The 20570-nt window shown below is 47.5% G+C and overlaps 6 protein-coding genes across 6 annotated transcripts; 1 reads left to right on the forward strand and 5 right to left on the reverse strand.

Annotated features, from left to right (window-relative positions):
- Positions 1-745: 745 nt before the first annotated feature.
- Positions 746-1565, reverse strand: JR316_0008420 (Thymidylate kinase; the record flags this gene model as incomplete). Its single annotated transcript, XM_047894135.1, has 3 exons — positions 746-1181; positions 1256-1364; positions 1424-1565. 3 exons carry the CDS (start codon positions 1563-1565, stop codon positions 746-748), a joined length of 687 nt encoding a protein of 228 aa, XP_047747450.1.
- A 465-nt stretch (positions 1566-2030) lies between these two features.
- Positions 2031-4372, reverse strand: JR316_0008421 (uncharacterized protein; the record flags this gene model as incomplete). The annotated part of the gene is made up of 4 exons (XM_047894136.1): positions 2031-2122; positions 2197-2577; positions 2632-3870; positions 3970-4372. 4 exons carry the CDS (start codon positions 4370-4372, stop codon positions 2031-2033), a joined length of 2115 nt encoding a protein of 704 aa, XP_047747451.1.
- Positions 4373-5166: 794 nt separating this feature from the next.
- Positions 5167-7480, reverse strand: JR316_0008422 (uncharacterized protein; the record flags this gene model as incomplete). The annotated part of the gene is made up of 4 exons (XM_047894137.1): positions 5167-5255; positions 5320-5703; positions 5765-7006; positions 7075-7480. 4 exons carry the CDS (start codon positions 7478-7480, stop codon positions 5167-5169), a joined length of 2121 nt encoding a protein of 706 aa, XP_047747452.1.
- Positions 7481-8109: 629 nt separating this feature from the next.
- On the reverse strand, positions 8110-11390 carry JR316_0008423 (uncharacterized protein; the record flags this gene model as incomplete). The annotated part of the gene is made up of 4 exons (XM_047894138.1): positions 8110-9241; positions 9301-9377; positions 9471-9645; positions 9730-11390. The coding sequence occupies 4 exons, from the start codon at positions 11388-11390 to the stop codon at positions 8110-8112; spliced, it is 3045 nt and encodes a 1014-aa protein (XP_047747453.1).
- Positions 11391-12129: 739 nt separating this feature from the next.
- JR316_0008424 (N-acylethanolamine-hydrolyzing acid amidase) lies at positions 12130-13350 on the forward strand (the record flags this gene model as incomplete). Its single annotated transcript, XM_047894139.1, has 3 exons — positions 12130-12512; positions 12585-12629; positions 12699-13350. The coding sequence occupies 3 exons, from the start codon at positions 12130-12132 to the stop codon at positions 13348-13350; spliced, it is 1080 nt and encodes a 359-aa protein (XP_047747454.1).
- An 841-nt stretch (positions 13351-14191) lies between these two features.
- JR316_0008425 (uncharacterized protein) lies at positions 14192-18180 on the reverse strand (the record flags this gene model as incomplete). The annotated part of the gene is made up of 6 exons (XM_047894140.1): positions 14192-14501; positions 14566-14709; positions 14771-15781; positions 15842-15988; positions 16039-16152; positions 16211-18180. The coding sequence occupies 6 exons, from the start codon at positions 18178-18180 to the stop codon at positions 14192-14194; spliced, it is 3696 nt and encodes a 1231-aa protein (XP_047747455.1).
- Between the last annotated feature and the right edge of the window lie 2390 nt (positions 18181-20570).

The following is a 20570-nucleotide window of genomic DNA, read 5'->3' on the forward strand; positions in this document are numbered from 1 at the left end:
CGGGTGGTCCGCGCTAAAACAAAGAGCTGTGTATCAGGAAACCGACAGTGCGCCACAGGGAGTCATAGTCGAGTGCGTACGATAAGGAAATTCCCTGCAAGCGGCACATAAGTAATCATTGGCATTCAATATATATAAGTTCTGCTGAGCACGTACAGGTCAAAATATTCTTCTCATCTGGCGCTGCCCACACAAACGGAGGTGGCTCCCTCTGCATAGCAACATATTCCTTAGACAACTGGATTACGGAAGATTGAAGAGGAATTTGGTGAGTTCAAAGCTACTCGTGCACTCGCGTCGCCGTTCTGGACGACGGCGAGGTAAGGTTAGAGGACGTACACGTTTCTGGGCGGCCTTGCTTGCCATTATAGCGGTGGTGGTGGAGAGCAGGTAGTGTTATGAATCACACGCACAAACAATTGTGACAATTCTCAACAGCGTCACTGTCACACTCAATCACGAGCTGGTTACTCCTTTTTTGTTCCTCTTTTTGTACAGCTTTTGTACCATCGTTTTGGCTTTCTCTTTCTACATGGATACAGGCCTCACGAGTTGGCGTTTCGGCCACACTTTCGTCAGAAGAATCGGCCAGCGTGTTATGAACGCCCCGGCCATGAATGAACACTACTTCTTTTACTACTTGCATCATATCCGACTTGGCCTATTTCTGTGTACTCGTAACCCGCCTTAACCCAGAACTCGAAAACACCTGGAAAGGTTTGAATTGACGCATATATTTTCATTTTCAAGTGGACCACAGCTTGTTGATTGGGCCCATAACGCCGCGACGTACGAGAGGGTCGACGACGGCCCAAACGTCGAGCTCAACCTCCTCTCTTTCTCGTCCAGCATCGATAGAAACCCATCGTGTCCCAGTTCCACTCTCGGCCATCTCTTCGCCGATACGATGGAAAGCTTTTCGCACCCGCAACTGCATCTCCTCTTTCTCATACCTCTCATCTCCGTAGCCACCGCGTTCTTTGGCCTTTTCAGGCGTTATATCAAAGAAGAGCACAATGTCCGGGGCTGGAAGCCCAACGTCTGGACTCCGGCACCACTCAAACGCAAGGAGCGGATCGCCCAAAGAATCGACCTTGGATGCCGAAAACGCGATGCCAGAAAACGCATACCGATCGCAGATCACAGGCGTTCCTGCCAATAGCAGCTTCTCAATCGTAGTCCTATAAGACGATGCTGAATCAGCCAATAGAGCAGCAAAGAAGGAAGGGGGACGACAAGCGAAGCAATTACGCACGCAAGCTCCCAGCGATTGGCAGAAAAGAGCAGATGAATGGCACGGTCATCCAGTTCTGAGGCCGAACGCAAATACGAGTCAATCATCTGACCGATAGCCGTCGTTCTATCTGCGTGGGTTCCAGGCCGTTACTAATCTTTTGGCGGAAAAACCATCCGGAATGCTTACCTGGGAATTTGAGAAGACTGGCTTCAATCCCATTCTGCTGGAGCCGCGAGTGCAACTTTGATGTTTGTGTCGTCTTGCCCGACCGATCTAATCCTTCGATGACGATAAATGGTGCTCGTCGATTTGAGTTCAGTGAAGCCATAGCTGAGATAATAACCTCGACAAGTCTCAGTGTATATATTCAGATAACTCGAGGCGCGTCCAATCTCCGTGTAACACGAACACAAGTACTCGAAGATGGCAGAAGGGGATGAAGGAGAAGCATTTCCATAAATAGCTCGCTGTCAGCGGCAGCCGGTTCGGGCGTTATGGCATGCCGAGAGGTCGGAGATTGAATTAGGCAGTTTGCCGCAGCCCACGGTTTTTTGTCTGCAACTTTCACCATGCTGCAATCGCCAACCGCCAACTCCGGCTATTGCAATGCTCCAGTCATAATAACGTTACATCAAGTGCAAAAAATTTCTGCTTAAGCCTTTGAACCATCACACGAAGACTGACTACCAAACGCAAAAAACACTGTCTACTAAACGAAAAAGGTGGTGTCGTACAATGCCAGCACTCAGATTTGGTACAAGTACATATCTTTACTGCAATCACCTGCCAAACTCTAAAACCAAAAATCATTACCTGGACTGATCGTGGCCCTCCCATACTCTGGCACAATCTCGAGATTTGGTTCTGCCTTGAACTCGTATTTATCTGGACATAAATCGTTCCAAAATAATTTTGGTCAGCCTTAGGCTATACAAGTGCAACGGAAATTGGACACATACATAGGCGATGATCTCCAGCGTCCCATACATGGCCCCAGTAGTTCTCAACGTGAAAGGCTTTTATCGGCCAGCACCTCTCTTCAAAATCATCTTCAAAATCTGATTCTGTGCCTAGTGTTTCACAGCTGTCAGCAGTCGTGTTCTGCTGGCCATCCAAGGCTGATGGATTCCTCTTTGGCATCCTTGCATATCGATAACCGTAGTGATCGCCATTGCGGTCAACGAATGTGCACTCCGTCGCCGCGTATAGTGTGTTGGTGCTGTGATCCCACGCCATGCTTTGCACGCTATTATTCCCCGTTGCCAGCTCATACAGGGCTTTTTGAGCACGCACGTCCCAAAGTGCGATCTTCTGAGCTCTGCCCTCGCCGACGAAAATGACTGGTAACATAGGTGTCAGTGCAACTTCAGAGAACTGACAATAGCAGTACTTACAAGGAAGCCCATCTGGATGCACAAGAAGCGCAGAATTAAATGGCGCTCGGGATGAACCCTCTGCTGCAATAGTCAGTGCAGGGAGCGACCTCCTTGTATCGTACAATCGCGCATGTCCATCATCGGAACTGGTTAGGAACACATTTGGGTCAGCAGCCGCGCTTGTGGAGAATCCCCTTACGGCACCGGCGTGTCCTAGGTACCTCATCACGGCTTTGCCGCCAACTTCGACGTCAAAAGCATGGCAATGGTATGTTTCTGAGGTCTGTACATCCGAACCGCACAGCATGATACTCGGACTGGACGGATGCTGGTGCCAAGTCTCGACTGACCAGCGCACGGCATTCGCGCCTTCACCATCGCGCGTGTCAAGGTTCACATTCTGCGAGCGCTCGCTGCCTCTGGAGAGCTCTATTTCGTCCTCGTCGTCTCTCCAAGAATCCATATCATCAAGATTTTCCTTTTTGCCGATGATTTTGGACCCGGATCGTCCGTGCGTCGGTTGCGCGTTCATGTTCCAAATAGCGACTGCACCATGCTCGCCGGCTCTGAGGACGCGTCCGTGGTTAGGTATCACAGCTATTGGGCCATAGAACGATTTTCCGCAGTTAAACGTGTGTACTGCGTGTAGGCGGGTGTCTCTGGTCCCGTTCTTGGTTTCTTTTTTACCTGCCTGCGGTGCTTTATAGCGGTAGGATTTGATTCTCTTTCCATCGGCTGCAAATATCAGCATACGGCTCTCGTCGAGTGCGAGGTCTGCTACACCCCCTGAAAGACCCAGTTTGAAGTCATTAGAGCGCATGAATTTGGACTTATCTGCCAATCGCGCGCTAGTGCTGGTTGTAGGAGGTACACTGTCCTTTGGGAAATAGTAGTGCAGGAATGGGGTGCGGTTCTTATAATCCCCCATAGCAGACAACGCGAGCAGATCGCCCCCGCTCGAGATGCACAGTTTGATAGGATCATTGATATCCTCACACGAGACCTCGCACTGTGCTTGGACAAGAGCCGTCGCGTTCTCGTGATACGGTGTGCCGCTCCATTCGGGCACATTGTAGGTGGACTGGAATCGCGCGCATGGCGAGGAAAGGTCCATGGGGTGCGGTGTCGTTTCCCAGCCGTCGGGACGCTTGAATTGGCTTTTGACGAAGTCGATGCCTATGTTGTTGCCTGCCATCCGGCTTACCACCTTGGCGAACCCCAGCATTAACGGATACACTGTGTTGAGCGTGTCTTGCGCTTTTCAGGTTCACGGTAAATTAAGATTGACATCATACATTGAGCAAATATGAAAAAGAGGTCAATTGTTGATAATTGAAAAGCCTTTGTTCAACTCACGCAGTTCCGGAATAAGGCGAATCCCTGTCTGCGCATGTTTTATTTCCAACAGCGGCGCTGCACCCGGACCATCGTTGCAATGCGCAAACGATGGCATCCAGTCGCCACCGTACAGTTTATCATCTTCGCCGAAACCATCATACGCGAAGTCTATACACCTATTGATCACCTCTTCCGCTTTCATGATCAAATCCGGGAGTTGAGTTGCAGGCATTGAGCTCGGGCTCGAGTACGCTGCCGTCTCCGCGGACCTTACGACGCCGGCCAGTCCAACGAGGATATTGTGGAATTTGGAAATGAACGCGTTGTCATAGGTAGCTGGGTCTCGTCCCTCGTTGATTATCGCGTCCAATTGGCGCTCATGGTCGGTAATGAGGCGCTCATAGCTCGTCAAGGAGGACATGGTTGTAGGTAGAGATAATTGAGATCAATCTCGCTGGAGTTGGGAAAGATAAAGGGAGTGCAAGGCAGGACGGACTATATAAATAAAATCGCAACAAAGGGATCAAAGAATCAGCTTGAACCGAAGACACAAAGAGCGAAGACCAGGTCACGGTAAGGTTCTCGTCGCGGGGATTGGCCATGGACAGTAGTCATTCGTTTTCTTGGCCGGCATTTTTTCCCTTTGTTCTAGTCCACAGGAATATACGGGTGACTTTTGAATGGTAAATATGTGCCATCGCCAAATCTGTGTCAATGGGCATTAAAATTGAAAGGGAAATATTGCAAAGACGATAAAGCAATGTTCCCAGTACGTCCTCCGATTGCTAGGCTATGTTTTACCAGCAATTAAATAACATCCCACTCTGGTTGTAATAGTAGTATTCGTTGTCCGAGGTTGTCCGCGTGGTTCCTGCCATCGCTACAGTGCTCGCATCATTTCTTGAGATGGATTCTTGCACTTGAATAATTATGAGTACTATTCGGTACTATTTCCTCACATTCCTCTTTACACTGAGTCGCATTTGTGGTCTCTCAGTCTCCTGTTGATATTCCATGGGCAACAGCTTGGACGGGCTCATCCGAATGGTGTATTTTATATTTGCACTCAACAAGAAATTATTAATTAGCACTATACAATTAGCACTATACCATCTGACAACGTTGAAGGGAATAACAGTCATCTGCTAAAACTAACTGGCATCATCCAATCTTGACCCTTACTTTGATTTGATTTCAAGATCTTTTTGCCAACTCTCACCAATAATAATTATCAGAGTCGACTGTCGCTCTCCCATACTCGGGCACAATCTCGAGATTTGGTTCCTTCTTAAACTCGTATTTATCTGTTAATTATACCATTTCAGTCAGTCTCAGGCCTTACAATTGCGAAGGATAGCAGACACGTACACAGACGATGATCTCCCGCATCCCAAACATGGCCCCAGTAATTCTCACGGTGATACGCATTCCTTGGCCAACACCTTTCATCATCCCAATCATCTTCTGAATCTGGTTCGTTGTCCGCTATTTCGTCGTCGTCAATATCCATATCCGATTGGTTCTCCTCAGATGGATATTTTTCTCTTGGGATCTTTGCCCGTCGATAGTCATGGTGATAGCCAATCCGGTCAACGTATGTGCACTCCGTCGCCGCGTACAGAGTGTTGGAGCTGTTATCCCAAGCCATGGTTCGTACGTTGTTATTGCCCGTCGCCAGTTCGTACAGAGCTTTCTGCGCACGCACATCCCATAGTACAATCTTCTGATATTTTGCCTCTCCAACAAAGATGACTGGAAAAATATTTGTCAGCGCTTAAGTTTGGGGATGACAGCCGCTGGTGGCAATTCTTACAGGGAAGACCATCTGGATACACAAGAAGCGCAGAGTTCATTGGAGCTTCAGAAGCGTCCTCTGCTGCGATCGTCAGCACAGGGAGGGACCGCCTTGTGTCGTACAAACGCGAATGTCCGTCATCGCAACTGGTCAGGAATACATTTGGGTCAGCTGCCGGACTTGTGGAAAATCCCCTCACGAGGCCTGCGTGTCCTAGGTACCTCGCCACTGCTTTACCACCGGCTTCAATGTCGAATGCGTGGCAATGGTATACTTCGGAGGTCCCTACATCTGATCCGCACAGCATGACATTTGTACTGGATGGATGACGATGCCAATACTCGACCGACCAATGTACAGCACGCGCGCCTTCGCCATCGCACGTGTCGAGGTTGACTGTCTGCGAATGTTCACTCCCTCCTGAAAGCTCGATTTCTTCGGGGTCATCCCTCCAAGAATCCATGTCTTCATAATCATATTTTTCCCCGACGATTTCGGACCCGGATCGTCCATGCGTAGGTTGAGCGTCTATGTCCCAGATGGCGACAGTACCGTGTTGACCGGCTCTGAGAACGCGTCCACGGTCTGAAAACACAGATAGCGGTCCTTCGAACGAACCACTGCAGTCAAATGTGTGTACCGCTCTGAAGCCAGCGTCCCTGGCCCCATTCCTGGTTTTCTTTTCAACCTTCTGTGTTTTGTCATATCGGTAAGATTTGATTCTCATCTGATCCGCAGCGAAGATCAACTGTCGGCTCTCATCGAGTGCAAGGTCTGCTACAACACCTGAAAGACCGAGTTTACGATCTTTAGAGCGCATAGATCCTAAGTTGTCCTCCCAACGCGTACTACTGCCAGTCGCACGAGGTGCTGCGTCCTTCGGGTAATAACAGTGCAGAAACGGGGTGCGGTTCTTATAACCCCCCATAGCAGACAACGCGAGTAAATCTCCTCCGCTCGAAATGCACAATTTGACAGGATCATTGATATCATCGCACGAGACTTCGCATTGGGCTTTGACGAGAGCTGCCACGTTCTCGTGTTCCGGAGTGCCACTACACTCAGACAAAATGAAGTCGGATTGGAATCTTGCACAGGGAGAGGAAAGCACTGAGGGATGCGGCGTCGTTTCCCATCCCTCGGGGGGCTTGAATTGGCTTTTGAAAGAGTCAATGTCAGGTGAGTCATCCCCTCTTCGTCGATTTTGGCCCTTGACGAATTTCATCATTAAGAAGCTCAATGACTCCAACATGTCTGGCGCTTTACACGGTAAAAAAAAAAACAACAAGTCAATTCCTACCAGAAAAACTTTTATCCCTTTGACTCACGCAGGTGAAGGCCAGTGTCATTTGCTTTCTTGATCTCCAACAATGGCGTTGCGTTTGGACCATCGTTACAATGCGCAAAGGAAGGCATCCATCCATCGAGGTACATTCTACTTTCATCGTCGCCTTCATATGCAAAAGATATACCTTTATTCATCACATCATCTACTTTTGCAATCAATCCTGGGAGTTCCGAAGCCAACTTCGAGTTGGGGTTTGAGTCCGCGTCCGTCTCAGCGGCTCTTACCACCCCGGCTAGACCGACTAGGATACTTTGGAATTTGGACTTGAATTCTTCATCGTAGTCATCGTCCGGAGATCGGTTTTCATCAATGTGAGATAGCTCGTCAAGCTGTCGCGCGTAATCGGCTATAAGATTTTCATAGCTCAAAAGTGAACTTGAGGCCATTGTTGTGGTTTAAAGCAACAATAACGACGGCAAAATTTATCGTGTTCTGTAAAATTGACGTTAGGGGTCAGGAAGGCGACGCTGGGGTACCGTGTGAATCATGAAAATCTCAGAAGAACCTGGTATTTAACATCGTAGTCCCTACATAGACCCTGATATATTGTGCCAACCCTCACCAACTCAGCTAATAAATCTGGTTGGATGAATGCCCCTAAAGCTTTCCAAATCCGGAGTCTTGTCTAAACCTATGTACAGATTTTAAATAGGCTGATTCAATCACATTTTATCATGCTCTGAGGGATGATTGGAGGACAAATTCTGCATTAACCATGGGGGTAAATTTGAGGGTTAACATCTTCGCTGGATCTAAACGACAATGCTAACGTACGTAACAATATGGCCGCGGTCAGTGTTACTGTTAGTGACTTGTCTAAGAACCAATGTTTACGAAAGGAATCCAATACATTTAATACCAATTCGCACATATGTAATACAGGTTACAACAAAGTCACTCTCTTGTCCAATCTTGAAAACCCAAAGATAAAGAAAAAAATACATTTACCAGTCCAAGTTCATAAAAAAGTCCTGTCCGGTCCATCAAATTTTCGTTACTGGAATCAAAATACACATCATTTTGGGGAGGCAGTCACAGGGCTCGGAAAAGGCGTCCACGGAACACTCATGCTCTTTGATCCATCCGATATCACCTCCGACTCGTCGTTGCTCAACTCACTTCCCAAATACTCGCTCCCGATTGCCGACATAGACGCCATGGGCGAGAGCTCACGATGCTGACCCATTCGCGTGTCGCCATCGGTATCTGCAAGTGCATTCTTTGCAGCGTTTAGATTGAAATCAGAAAAGTGTCTGAAGCTGCGCTCGGCTGCGGCGAAAGACGATGCAGTGGTGGCTAGAGTCGTGTTTGTCCTGACAGACCGCGATCGCGGGCCGCTTATTCCGGACATAGGAGTTCCGGGTATAGGTGGCAACGTAGAAGGAGGTGGAATGGCGAGCGATGCAGTTTTGGTTCTTCTCCGTGCACTTGCGCTGGCATGAGCAGGGTCTGCGTCTTCCAGATCCCCATTAGGGGCGGAAACTGGCGGAGGGTCTGATTTGTTGAGGTCTTTAGAGAAGTTCGGCTTTGAAGCGACATCGACGCGATGGACTTGTGTAGATGGCGAAGTTTGTGACGAAGTGGCAGTCTGGGGGCCGAATTCCAGGAAACCATTTACTTTTCCTTTATCGTGTTGATTGGCATGGTAGGACTTCTCCAAATTATCCGTGGGCTGATGTTTCGAAGGAGATTGCACGGGCTGGTTATAATTCTGCTGAGCAGGGATTGTGTTTGCCACTTTGACGTCAGGTTTCGGCATTGAATTTAGAAATCCTTCAGGGTCGTGATTGCGACGTTCATCGAGACCATACGTCGTGGACTGCAGACCCGGCGATACCGGTGCTGCTGATAGACTGGGACGCCAAGTTTTGTACTCGTTCAACGCCCGACTCTTTTCTTGATCCATTTCCCTGACCCACACCCCTACCCTCTTTCTCCAGTTTTTATCCATCTTATCGCCATATCTCCGGAATGTGTACATCGCTGAAAGCATATAAACGACGCCCAACCCCAAAAGTACGCTTATGGCTACCCGTACGCCAAGGAGGGCAGCATGCGATATGCCATGGGTGCTCAAGCTACCGGGTGCTTGCGAACTGGTTCGCCAGACAAAAGTCATAACGGATGTGATGTATAAGATGACGGACCTACAAAAAATAAAATTCAAAATCGTCAGGTTAAATGAAAAGTGGATGTCAGGGCGTACCAGGACAGCCAGACAACGGGCATTGCCAACATGACCCATGCATTCCACCAGATAAACACCTTGGTCTTCTTTGCTTCCTACAGGACAAGTGGTTTGTTAGGGCACGCATATATTTGAAAATAAAAAGAGTAGAAGGGAAGGAATGATTTCACAGATAGAATAAAACGCACCAAGGCCCATTCAGCAGCTTTCCAGATCTTGCGCATTGCCCCAAAATGAAGGACGAATACACATCCAAATGCCAGACTCATCAATGCACAGATCAACGAACAAAGAGCCGTGTATCGAACCACAGGGTCGGCTGTGGCGCTAGTACTCTCGATTTGTATCGTAGTCAATATTACACTAGTGGCGCACAATGTAAGCGTATTATTTCAAACGAAGAAGCATTCACGGAAAAGAAAAAAGAAAGAAGACGACCAAACTTACAATAGCAGCACAACAGCAATAACGTTGAACATCTTCCATTCGGATACAACATCTTCCACAAATCCCTCCCACGCTAATTTCAACCTCCTGTATTTCGATGGTACAGCTTTCTCAGGTTCCTGTGCACCCATTGCTTGAAGTCTACCGTCATCAAATCCATACCCTCTATCCAGCGCCATCATTTCAAGTACCATCTTCTTGATTTCCGGAAGAGACATATCAGCCTCCTCAAAAATCCTTGCAACCCTCGAAAAGTAAAACGAAGGAACGCGGAGGAGGAAAAGTAGATAGATTTGGGCCGGTAGAACTTTCAATACGAAATTGCTGATACTCCGAATATGTCCAGGCTTCCTAGAAGGGTTGGAGGATATAGAAGGAGTGGAAGGCGGGTGTATGTAGGGTGCCGAGAAGGAATATCGTCCTCCTGATTCCTTGGACCGAGAACTGAAAGGCAATGTCAGATACCCTGACAACTTTGCCCATAAAGATTTGTTGGGTTTTTCCGTGTCCGCGTTGGCGTTTAGACCATAAGAAAAGGATTGTGGTAGTGAATGAGTTGAAGGCAATGGAGGCTTCCAAGGGTATGGTGCATAGTTTTCTAGAGATCCTTCGTGTGGTTTATGGCCCATGTCAGAACTGCGACGATTGGGAGCAAGACGCTTTTGTTGTTCTGGAATCTGTCCTTCTGGCAGTAGTTTTTCTTTCGCATTTTTATTATCATCAATCGTAACGAAAGCATGGCTATCAGAGGAAGAGTGTCGGGCATGTTCACGGGGTTGTACTGCATCCTGTTTTGTGGTTATCGAAGCCATCACGTTTGTGACCAAAGGGCCTAGTGGTTCAGGTACTCCCACAGGCTTCGAGTAAGGCCTGATTGAGGATTGTTGTCGTTGTTGCTCGGGACTGGGGATGTCATCAAAAGTTGATAGATCTTTTTCATATTTGTTGTATAATTGCGGGTGAAAAGGGTCGATGGCAACAAAAGCTTCTGGGCGTATCCCACGAGGAGAGATTATTTGGTACCCCTGCTGATGCGTTGGGGGGTACACATTATCCGCTGTGTGCTGGGTCATTCCTTCATGTGCGATCTGTGTTGAAAATGGTTGTGTCAGCGCAATTTGTGGTACTGAGCTTGCGAATGCCGTTTCAATGCGAGGTGCAGGTGCAGAAATTGCTCTGTATGCATCCTGGGACGACTGAGCGTATGGATTAGCAGGTTGAGGCTGCGGAAATGCGATACGATCCATTGCAGGTGCTGAGGAAGATCGCTTACGACCCAGCGCTCGCTTTGGCAGCATAGAATCTCCACTTTCTGGTTGTCCCAACATTTGCTCTGGTTGAACACTCCGACGAACAGGAACAAGTGGAATGCGGTTATCTAAGCGGATTGGCGATAATGGTGATGCTGCTGGCTGGGAGGTGAGGTAAGAGAGTGCAGATGCCGATGAAGCTGATGGATGGTACGACAGCGGAGGTTGGTCTCTCCTCCTACTAGCTGGGGCATTCTCAGCCTGCTTTCCCGTAGTCGATGCGTCGACTCCCCAATCACTCAGGAACGATGAAGTTGGACGAGAAAGAACTTGATTTCTGTGACTGGTAAGAATTTCTTCGGCAGGTACCCATTTTCCAGAAGAGTCGACGACGGCGCTGTATCGGTGCATGTCTACTGCATGCAGGGAAGCTGCAAGACGATGTCGTGAGGTATCGTGGCCAGATTCAACCTCACCGCTGATCAATCACTTCGCGAAGGAAATGAAGAAGATGGTCGCTGGCAAATTGCTCTCATGAGAGATATTTATGGCCCTCATTGCCCAATGTCAACTGGAAAACTGCTTAGAAGGGTTAATCAGGGTTCACCCTGTCAAACGGAAACCCCATGGCCAGGGCAAGACTTGACCGAGTTCGGATCAGCCAGCGTAATTTAGAATGCCCATAGCAGAACACTACTCACATTAAAAGCCCATGTACACAATGTTTTCTAAGGTTGAAATGGGGGCTAATCTTCATTCCGCGCAGGGTTGGATGTCGCCCACGAGGTGACGAGGACGAAGGATCAAACCACTGTTGCCGGCGGCGTCGACGTTGGTCGGCGGTGATATTCGTTCGGAGTTTAATAAGCGGAGCATCGGCATCGGCAATTCGCGCTCCCCTTTTCATGACAGGTTCTCAGGCTCACTCTTTGTCATTGAATCCTTCAAATATCATGGGCAATTATACCATTATACAACCTATTTTTCCTAGCTCAACTCTTTAGCAATCGGTATCTGCTCTATGTTTGACTCCGATAGGAATCCAATAAGGCATATTGAGACTGTCCATGAGAGCTCCAAAGAGCCTGACATTAGGCCATGCGACCAGCAACCACCTCTTTATCAAATCGACTTGTCTCAACCACCGAGGATGAGGTACTCCCTGATATGCGCTGACTACGTGCACGAAATCCGAGACATGGTAGAGGTTTACAAGGGCGTTATGGCCAGGACTCCCGCGCCCCGTATCGTCCATTTCCTTGCTAGGATGCTGCTCCGAAAAGTCTTTACAAAGGAAGAGACGGAAGAGATCAGTGGGATTGCAAGAAACACTGGGATTCCTCTGCACATTGTTGTTGCGTATAACACATTTTTAGACTTGTTCTCTGGGTGCATAAGTGGTGGTGCCCGTGTGGCTGCATGCGCTGGCAAGTCCAAGGTCATCCACTTCCGTAACTTAGACTGGGATATGGAGCCACTGCGCGATATGATCATCCGCGTCGAGTATATGATAGGTGGGCGCGTCGTTGCACGGTGAGCTATCTGTGGTTCCGCCAATTCGACTTCAGGAACAATATATCTGAAATAAACTGTTCACAAATCAAGCGCGGTAACATACGCAGGCTACATCGGCGTTCTAACTGGGGTCAGGTACTGTATACGCGATAACACAGGCGTTACCTTCAAACCCAATTTGACTTAATTGACGGATATATTCAGGAAAGGGTTATCAATGTCTCTTAATTATCGCGATAGAACCCAATCCCAATCCTCGACGATATCAAATAGAATTCACCAGCTCTTCATTCTCTTAGGAAAACGTCCCTCTATCTCTGCCAGGTTGCGCCAAATTCTTCTTTCTCCAGGTCCACCTCCAACTCTCGCTGATCTTTCTTACAAATTCAAGCACACGACAGCCTCTCCGTGCTATCTCACATTCTGCACGCCGTATTCTGCTCTCGTTATCGAAAAGGACCTTAACTCAGCTTTAACACACACTTCAGACACATTTCTCGCTGTCACCAATCACGACGTTGCATTTGAGTCTACAAACGATCAGGATGCAGAAGCATTGAAGCGACCCAGCAGGATTGTGAGGGGGTCATCTGGATCCATGAGTTTATTAAATGAAAGCATCGAACGGAAGGACACCATGTACAGTCTCTGGCGTGATCGCAAACAACCCTCCAGACCTACAAAGGTGCAAAGGGCCCTTGTCAATGACGTCAAAACGTGGCTGCGAACGTATCCGATACGAAATGAATGTACCCATTTTTGCTGCATCATGGATCCGTCGGCAGAGGGCGGCGGGCTGGTCTGGGTGGAATCTTGCGAGGTATCTACTGGACCTAATAATAGCTTTCAGAATTGAATGCAATGTACCAACGACGTACTGTACTGCAAGATGTTACATGTTATTTAAGAACACTATTATGTCTGGTGTTACTCCCCAGTTTTCCCGACTGCTAACCCTGCCGCTAGTAAATTGTACGTACCTTAAATGACACCCCTGGAGTAACCTTCCGGATAACGGGCGCCCAAAAGAGAAAATATTTGATTGAGGTAATTTGCTGAATTGAGTTGTAAAAAAAGGTTGACGCAGATTGGATAGGGCGCTTCGGTCGTCGGGGAGCTGGAATTGCGGACCGTGTCCAAACACACATGGAAACAGCCAAGTGAGTATTTTTTTTCATACAAACGCGCCCTAAAAACTTCCAAACGCGTCGCGTACGTACATCAAGCTGCGCGGGTTCAAGCCAACACCTCGATGGGGTTTTTTACTCATCAAGTATCGAAATGATCATTACGGAGCAGATACTTATCGAGAGCCCAGACCCAGTACTCAAGGTTCATCGTCAAATGAACAAGCATATAAAAAATAAATTGATACTAATAATGATACTGATATACACGATCCATGTTACATTTAAGTTTAGTGTGAATTGCAAGGAATAAACAGAATAGCAGACAAAGAAAGAAGAGAAAGATGCGCGGAAGAACAGAAAGAGCTGATAAGTACCAAACAAATGATGCTTTAACCGAAACAATTTAGTAATAAGCTAAGAAAGGGACCAAGGGCTGATATCGAGATGAGACGAAAAGGGAAGGGTCAAGGAAAACACGGTTAAGGAACGAATCTAAATGGTTTTGAGTAAAGGAAGGTGGTTATCTATTGAAATATTTGCAGAAACTTGGAGTAAGAAATCCACGGTTTACATTGCACTGCCGAAAAGGTTCTCGTCGATCTTGATAGCTTCGTAGACGCGGAAAGTTCGGACATGGGTCATCTCATCCCGAGAGTACATCGGAGCAGTGGGCGTAGTGGACAATGTCCGATTTTCGTCGTTGTTTAGCCCACTGCCAGCGGTGGCATTCGAGCTCGAAACCGAGGGCGCATTGGGAGAGAGCGGAGTAGGAAGTGTGGGCGTAGTAGGCGTATTTTCACGCTCCTTCAGTGTTCCAGGAGTTGAAGAGCGGTCGCTTGACCCAGATCGTTGCCACGCAAATCGTTGACCAAACTCCCTAAAAAAAGTTGGCCACACAGTTAGATTATGTGCAGGTTCACATTCGTTAGAAATTTACTGACGATTGAAGTTCCCACATGTATTCGCGATTATCCGAGCAAACCGATTCTGCTATAGATCCACGCACACTGACAGCGTCAGAGCCTAGATCACTATTCGGCGATGGGCTCGAAGGCGGCGGTGGGTTGAAACGATGTCGAAGGAAACTAAAAAAATAATTGAATTAAACTTAATTGGTAATTGCAACAGCAAAAATATAAGGCGTACCCTTCATATTCCCAGAGCGCTTCCAAAACTGAGGCATCATCGATCTCCTCATCATCAGTTGCCTCAACAGCATGTTCGATCAAATAGTTCTTGCAGGACAACAGCATGCGGAGATGCTTTGACGCGTGGATTTCGATTTCAGACTGCTCCATCGGAATAAAGGTCGAAGGCAATAAAACAAGACCAGGCGTTTTCGGCAGTGCCATTGACTCTCGACGTGAAGTATGTGACATTCCGAACCGGCGGTTTGTGAACCCATTTGCACCGTTGAAACCACCATTCTGGCGAGATTGCCCGGAAAGAGCGCCGTCACCTTCGAATTCAGGTGGTGCTAATGTTATATGCATTGTTTTGAGTTCTTGTGCATGGCCAAAGACCTCTTTCATAAGATCCATGATGAATTCGCTTGGATCCTTGCTGATGCCGAACTTGTGTTGAAGCATGTGTTCAAATAAGGCCTCCAAGTCAGATGAAGTGCCCTGAGCGCGAGCCCAAAGCGGAGAGCTGAGCCCTGCGCGCGCCAAAGTTCGCCTTCGATTGTTGGTCGTAGGATTGGGCGATATCCTCTGGTCGGAGTTCGCGTTAAACTCGTTGATTGTTGCGGCATCGTCCTCAGTATCTAGTTCTTCCTCTTCGTCCACCCCATAAAGTTCATAGAAGTCTTCGGCTTCAGGTCCGTCTGCGGGCGCACCAAGGCCAGGATTGGTCGTTTCGCCATCGTATATGCTAAAAGTAGTGAATGATGACGATGGTATAGTGATATCCAAGCGGGGGGCAACGGATATCACATCTGATTCAGGCTCTAAGTTGGGACCATCAAAGGGTGATGAGACTTTGCCGTAAGGAAAGAAAATAAAGTCGTCAATAAGCTCAAGCCTTCCGCCGACCATGAGAACGCGGCAAACTTCTTGCAGCACGAAAATCCAGGAGTCTGTCGTGATGCAGAGGGCAAGACATGACATCCTAACCAAGTCAAAGGATTCGTCGTTGAAAGGCAGCCTTTGTTTGAGGCTATCATTATTGAGTTTGCAGGTCAGTCATAATGTCGACACAAAGCACAGATTTACTCACAAATTTCCTCTGACAAAACGAATGTTATCTGCTACCCCTTGCTCAACTGCCCAGGGTAAGAGTCCCCTCGATATGTCCACCATGTCGTAGCCTGTCACCCTTGTACCATAACCTTTCCACGCAATAGCAGCATCCACGACCCAATGACTATGTCACATGTTAAACCTTAACGACTGGGAACGATATAGGATACTTACCCTTGACCGCATCCCAGATCAAGGACAGATGTCGGAGGGTTATTTCCGTAGTTATGAAAACTGGGCGAGTTTGTTGGATTTAATCTCATGAGAAGTTCTCCTGTATGCCTATCGCTGAACATCAAACAAAGTTAGAAATGGCTCGCACGGGTACAAACGATCAGTCACGTACTTGTCAAGTAGCACCGAATCGTAGGGATCTAGAGGATACTGGCCAATCCGGGATTTGATCCTAGCTGCTCGCTCCATGTTATGATCCTGATGAAGGTTTTCTTGATAGTCTTCTACAGGCGGTGGTGGTTCCTGGTGTACACTTTGACTGTATGAGGACGATGGAGGACTGCGCGTGGAATCCGTATCGAGCTCAGAACCCGAGGACATTGTGCTTGTTCCGATAGACGATTCAGCATCTTTATATTTCTTCTTTTTCTTCTTCAACAAGATACCCATGAACTTCGAACGTTCAGCCACACTGCCATCATCGGTATTGCTGGAAGTTTTGCGCGAACGTCGAACTGAAATGGGTGGTTTCGAAGGGTGAGCGCGAGAACGTGACCCAGGAAAGACATATGCCGTTGGAGAACCGTCCGTTTGGGTGATAGGAGCAGGTTTTCCACTATTAGAGCTTGTATCGGAGCCCTTCGTTGATTTCCGAAGCCGAGGCTGGTCAGAATCGTCACTGAAAGATGAAGAGGCTTCGAATACACTATCATCACGCCAAGTCATAACCACAGGCCTCGTATTCCCGCTTAGGTGAGACACCGGTGAGCTCGTTCTTTGCTCTTGTAAAGGAGGAGGCGGCGGAAGAGAATGAATATCCGGAACAGGAAGAGGAGAGTGAGCTTCGCCATCGCTGCCTTTCTGCGAGCGTGTCTTGCCTTTCGACTTAACTTTGATAACGGGGCTATTTGTCTTCTTTGAGACTTTGGGTCGCGCAGTGGAACGTGAACCTGGAAAAACGAATCCACCAGGTGGAGCTCCAGTACTCTTCTTACTCGAAGATTGTCCCGAAGAATCCGAGGATCCCGATATAGATGGAGGTCCAAAACGGGAAGAAGGTGCTAACAAAGTCGACTGAGGTGGAAAAACTTGCATTCCAGCTTGGGGTTGTGGGGATGTTATGGGTGAATAACTCCCTGTACCGCGGTTCCATGGTCTTCGTTCCATATCAATGCTTGAAGTCGTTGATTCAGGGCGAAGCGAAATCGGGATGTGCACAGGAGAAGGACCAAGCCTGGCAGATTGAGATGGAGGAGGAGATGGATATGCGTGAACATCGTTATACTGAGCATATTCTTCACGGATATTCGACGATAGTGGCGAATTGTGAATAGAGACCTGTAAATTTGGTCGATTTATGTGTGATGACCCATATGGAAGTTGTGATGAAGAGTATGTGGGAAGAGTTGGTGTAGGGGAATGATTGCGGGAGGATGGTGCAGGATGCGATACAGAAGACGGTCCTGGAGACGTAGCGGGAGATACAGGAATAGTGATAGTAGATGTTGGTACGGATGGGGGATAACTAGGCGGTTCAGGGTATCGAAAAGAGGATAAGTGTGCCGTGTTCTTCCCAGGCAAATTGGGTAGGTTTCTTTGCCCGTTGACTGGCGTTGACTGAACAGGTGGAGGAGGCTGGTAGGACGCCTGGATTGGAGGTGGAGGTTGATAAGACGCTTCTATATACGAAACCTTAGGTTGACCAATTCCGTACGCGTCTTCGTGAGATTGGTACGGAGAAAGACGTATCGCCTGGAACTCTTCGATGGGAGGAGATGGATAACCTCGTGTTGATACAGCCATTGTAGCCGATGACATTTTCCTCACACCGTTAGAGTTGGGGATATGGAATGAAGTATCACGTAACCTGTCTGCGTTTGCTGAATTGCGCCTCGCGTGATGACGGTCGGGAGTGACTAGTTCTACTTCAGAGTGATAAGGACTGCGTTGCGGAGAACCATGTCGACCGTCTTGAGAGAATGGGGCTGGTGGTACGGAAGGCGGAAAGTTCAAGGGTGATGGGGGAGAGGCTGAACTTTTGTTTTTAGAGCGAGAAAAAAAACTCTTCGTTGAACTTGGCCGTTTTTCCTTTTCTTCACTATTGGTGATACGTTTTCTCGATGCGGCTGCCCTTGAAGACATGTCAAAGATAAGAATTGAATGTCATAAACGGAGTTTGCGGCGATTTTCGTAGGACTGGGCCTGAATATGTTCTTGAAAGGAATGGGGAAGGAATGAGGTGCGGTGGTGGTGAAACCGAGCAAGATAGGACTTCTTGGAGATTTAAAGGTGGTTTGGGGGTCCAATTGAAACCAAGGGGGGATCACCGTAATCGCACATGGATCCTGGCATCTATTCGAATATTTCTGCTTGTCTGCAAATAGATTAGAGTATGTCCTTTTGGATAGTTGTTAACTTAGCGGAATCGGTGCTCACCGATAGAAACTGATCACCGAAGAAAAACACGCGAAGCTGATGCCCTTGGGCAGTTTTGATATTCATAGCTTCGATAGTTTTATTTGTAATGTTTGCAGCTCATACAAGTGAAGTCAAGTCTTGATCATCATTCAGAGTAATGTCATGTCAGTTTTTGCTGTATCACTTCTTAGAACCATAACTTGAATACCTTTGTCCTCAACCTTCCGAACTTGTCGCCGCCCAAACATACCGTTTGCCAAGACGGGCATACGATAAGTCGACCGCCCTGTTGAATACCTAGATAGGGAAGATGCGATAAGTGAGGTTCTTGCCGAGGTCGCGAAGGCTTTACTATGGTCAATTTGAAAGAGATTACCACGCCTGTAACCGGGTTCCATTTCGAATCACATGGTGTCTACTAAGTGTCCATACAAACATCTGCCAATCAATCATATCAGCGCTTACTTTGCATCCTAACAAGTCATACTTCAGTCGCGCAAGCACGATATGCGGGGACGCTATACACCTGTACGATCCCGTACGATACGCCGTTCAACCAAGCAACGAATGTGCAATACGCAGGCATGTCGCCAAATGACAAGCGTAGATACCATTCAGATAACCCTCACCTTGGGTGCGACTTGAATGGTTACACGCAGTTCCACGCCTAGATTTGACCTATGAGATCATACAGACGCGGATGAAATGCATGAGCAGGCCTAATGGCGCGAAGGCTTCCCATTCACTACCACCAAGCTTCCCAGGATCAAGTTTTCTCCGTTAATCCTCGCTTTCCTCGAAACACCAATTCGGCATGCATGATTTAGTGATTGATGGGGTACTTGAAAATGGAGGGTGGCAAGCAGTTTGAAACCTTGTTGAAACCTGAGTGAAAAAAACTTCACTCAGAGGTGTGCAGTGCAGAGTATGGCGGACAACATTTAAGCCAAACACGACCAAGCACCTCATTAAGATTTGGGAGCACGTGGCACAAAAATCAGGGGTTGACTCTGTGGTGGGCTTGTGCTGGGCTATGGCACTGGCACTGTGCCGCTTCACACCCACTTCGTACTACAGAGTACATTTCTGTTTCGTGGCATGCCTTAATTATGGGAAAAGGAACCGAGGCCTCGGGAGAATGCTCGAAATTTTCTACAGTAACGACATGGATGAGCATTTTGAACCCCATTCCGTTCAAATTTTCCCCCTGCCCTGAACCGGTGGCAAATTATTTTTGCACACTATATTTTTGTCAACCATTCCAACGATAAGAAAAGATGTATTATCGTGGCTTAAAAGGTAAGCACTACATATGCAGCTTTGTACTTTTCTAAAGTTGCTGGCTGTCGTGGGGCAAGTCGGGCATATGGAAAGATAGCAAGAACTTCTTTCGGTTCCAGTCCATGAGCAATGTAATCGGCGATATTTTGTTATTCTGGAATCGCCGATGAGCTGTATTCTTTTAAGGACTTCAGTGGGTTTAGTATTGATATACTGTAAATGAACATGATAAAGCGCCATACTATACATTGGTATCTGCATCAGTGGTTTTATCTTTTATATTGAACAGTTTATTACCTTCAATGACGAGAAACGCATTCCTATGCGTCATATTCTGGAACATTGGACGCAATCAGCTAACACACTTTTTACCAACACTTTAAATACTGGCTTAACAGTAGAGGACAACGAATTTGATTCAATGGTAAGCGCTTTCACCTTCAAATTAGCGCCCGTAATTTCAAATTGAATTTCAAATGATCAATTCCTAAGCGTAATTGCCTAAAGGGCACATTTCTTTCAACACGTTTTTTTGGGGAAATAATGGATTTTCATTCCACATAGCATTATTTTTCCTCTCTAGGCTAGTATGCACGGCCACGAAACCATTTTTGCTTCATATCTGTGATAGTTTGTGGGTTCACGCTAGCGACACCTGATTGGGGATAGCATAACACCATTGCACACCGCCTCTCTCGACTCCGAAGGTCGAATCAGTATTCTCCTTTCGGGGCCGGGATAGCGTGGGTAGGTGTGTTCCCCAACGCTAAATATCTTCTTCTGCTTCTTCTTTGATGCCACCAGAGAACATGCAAGGAAATGGCATACCACTG

Source organism: Psilocybe cubensis, chromosome 7, assembly GCF_017499595.1.
Source record: "Psilocybe cubensis strain MGC-MH-2018 chromosome 7, whole genome shotgun sequence".
NCBI lineage: Eukaryota > Fungi > Basidiomycota > Agaricomycetes > Agaricales > Agrocybaceae > Psilocybe > Psilocybe cubensis.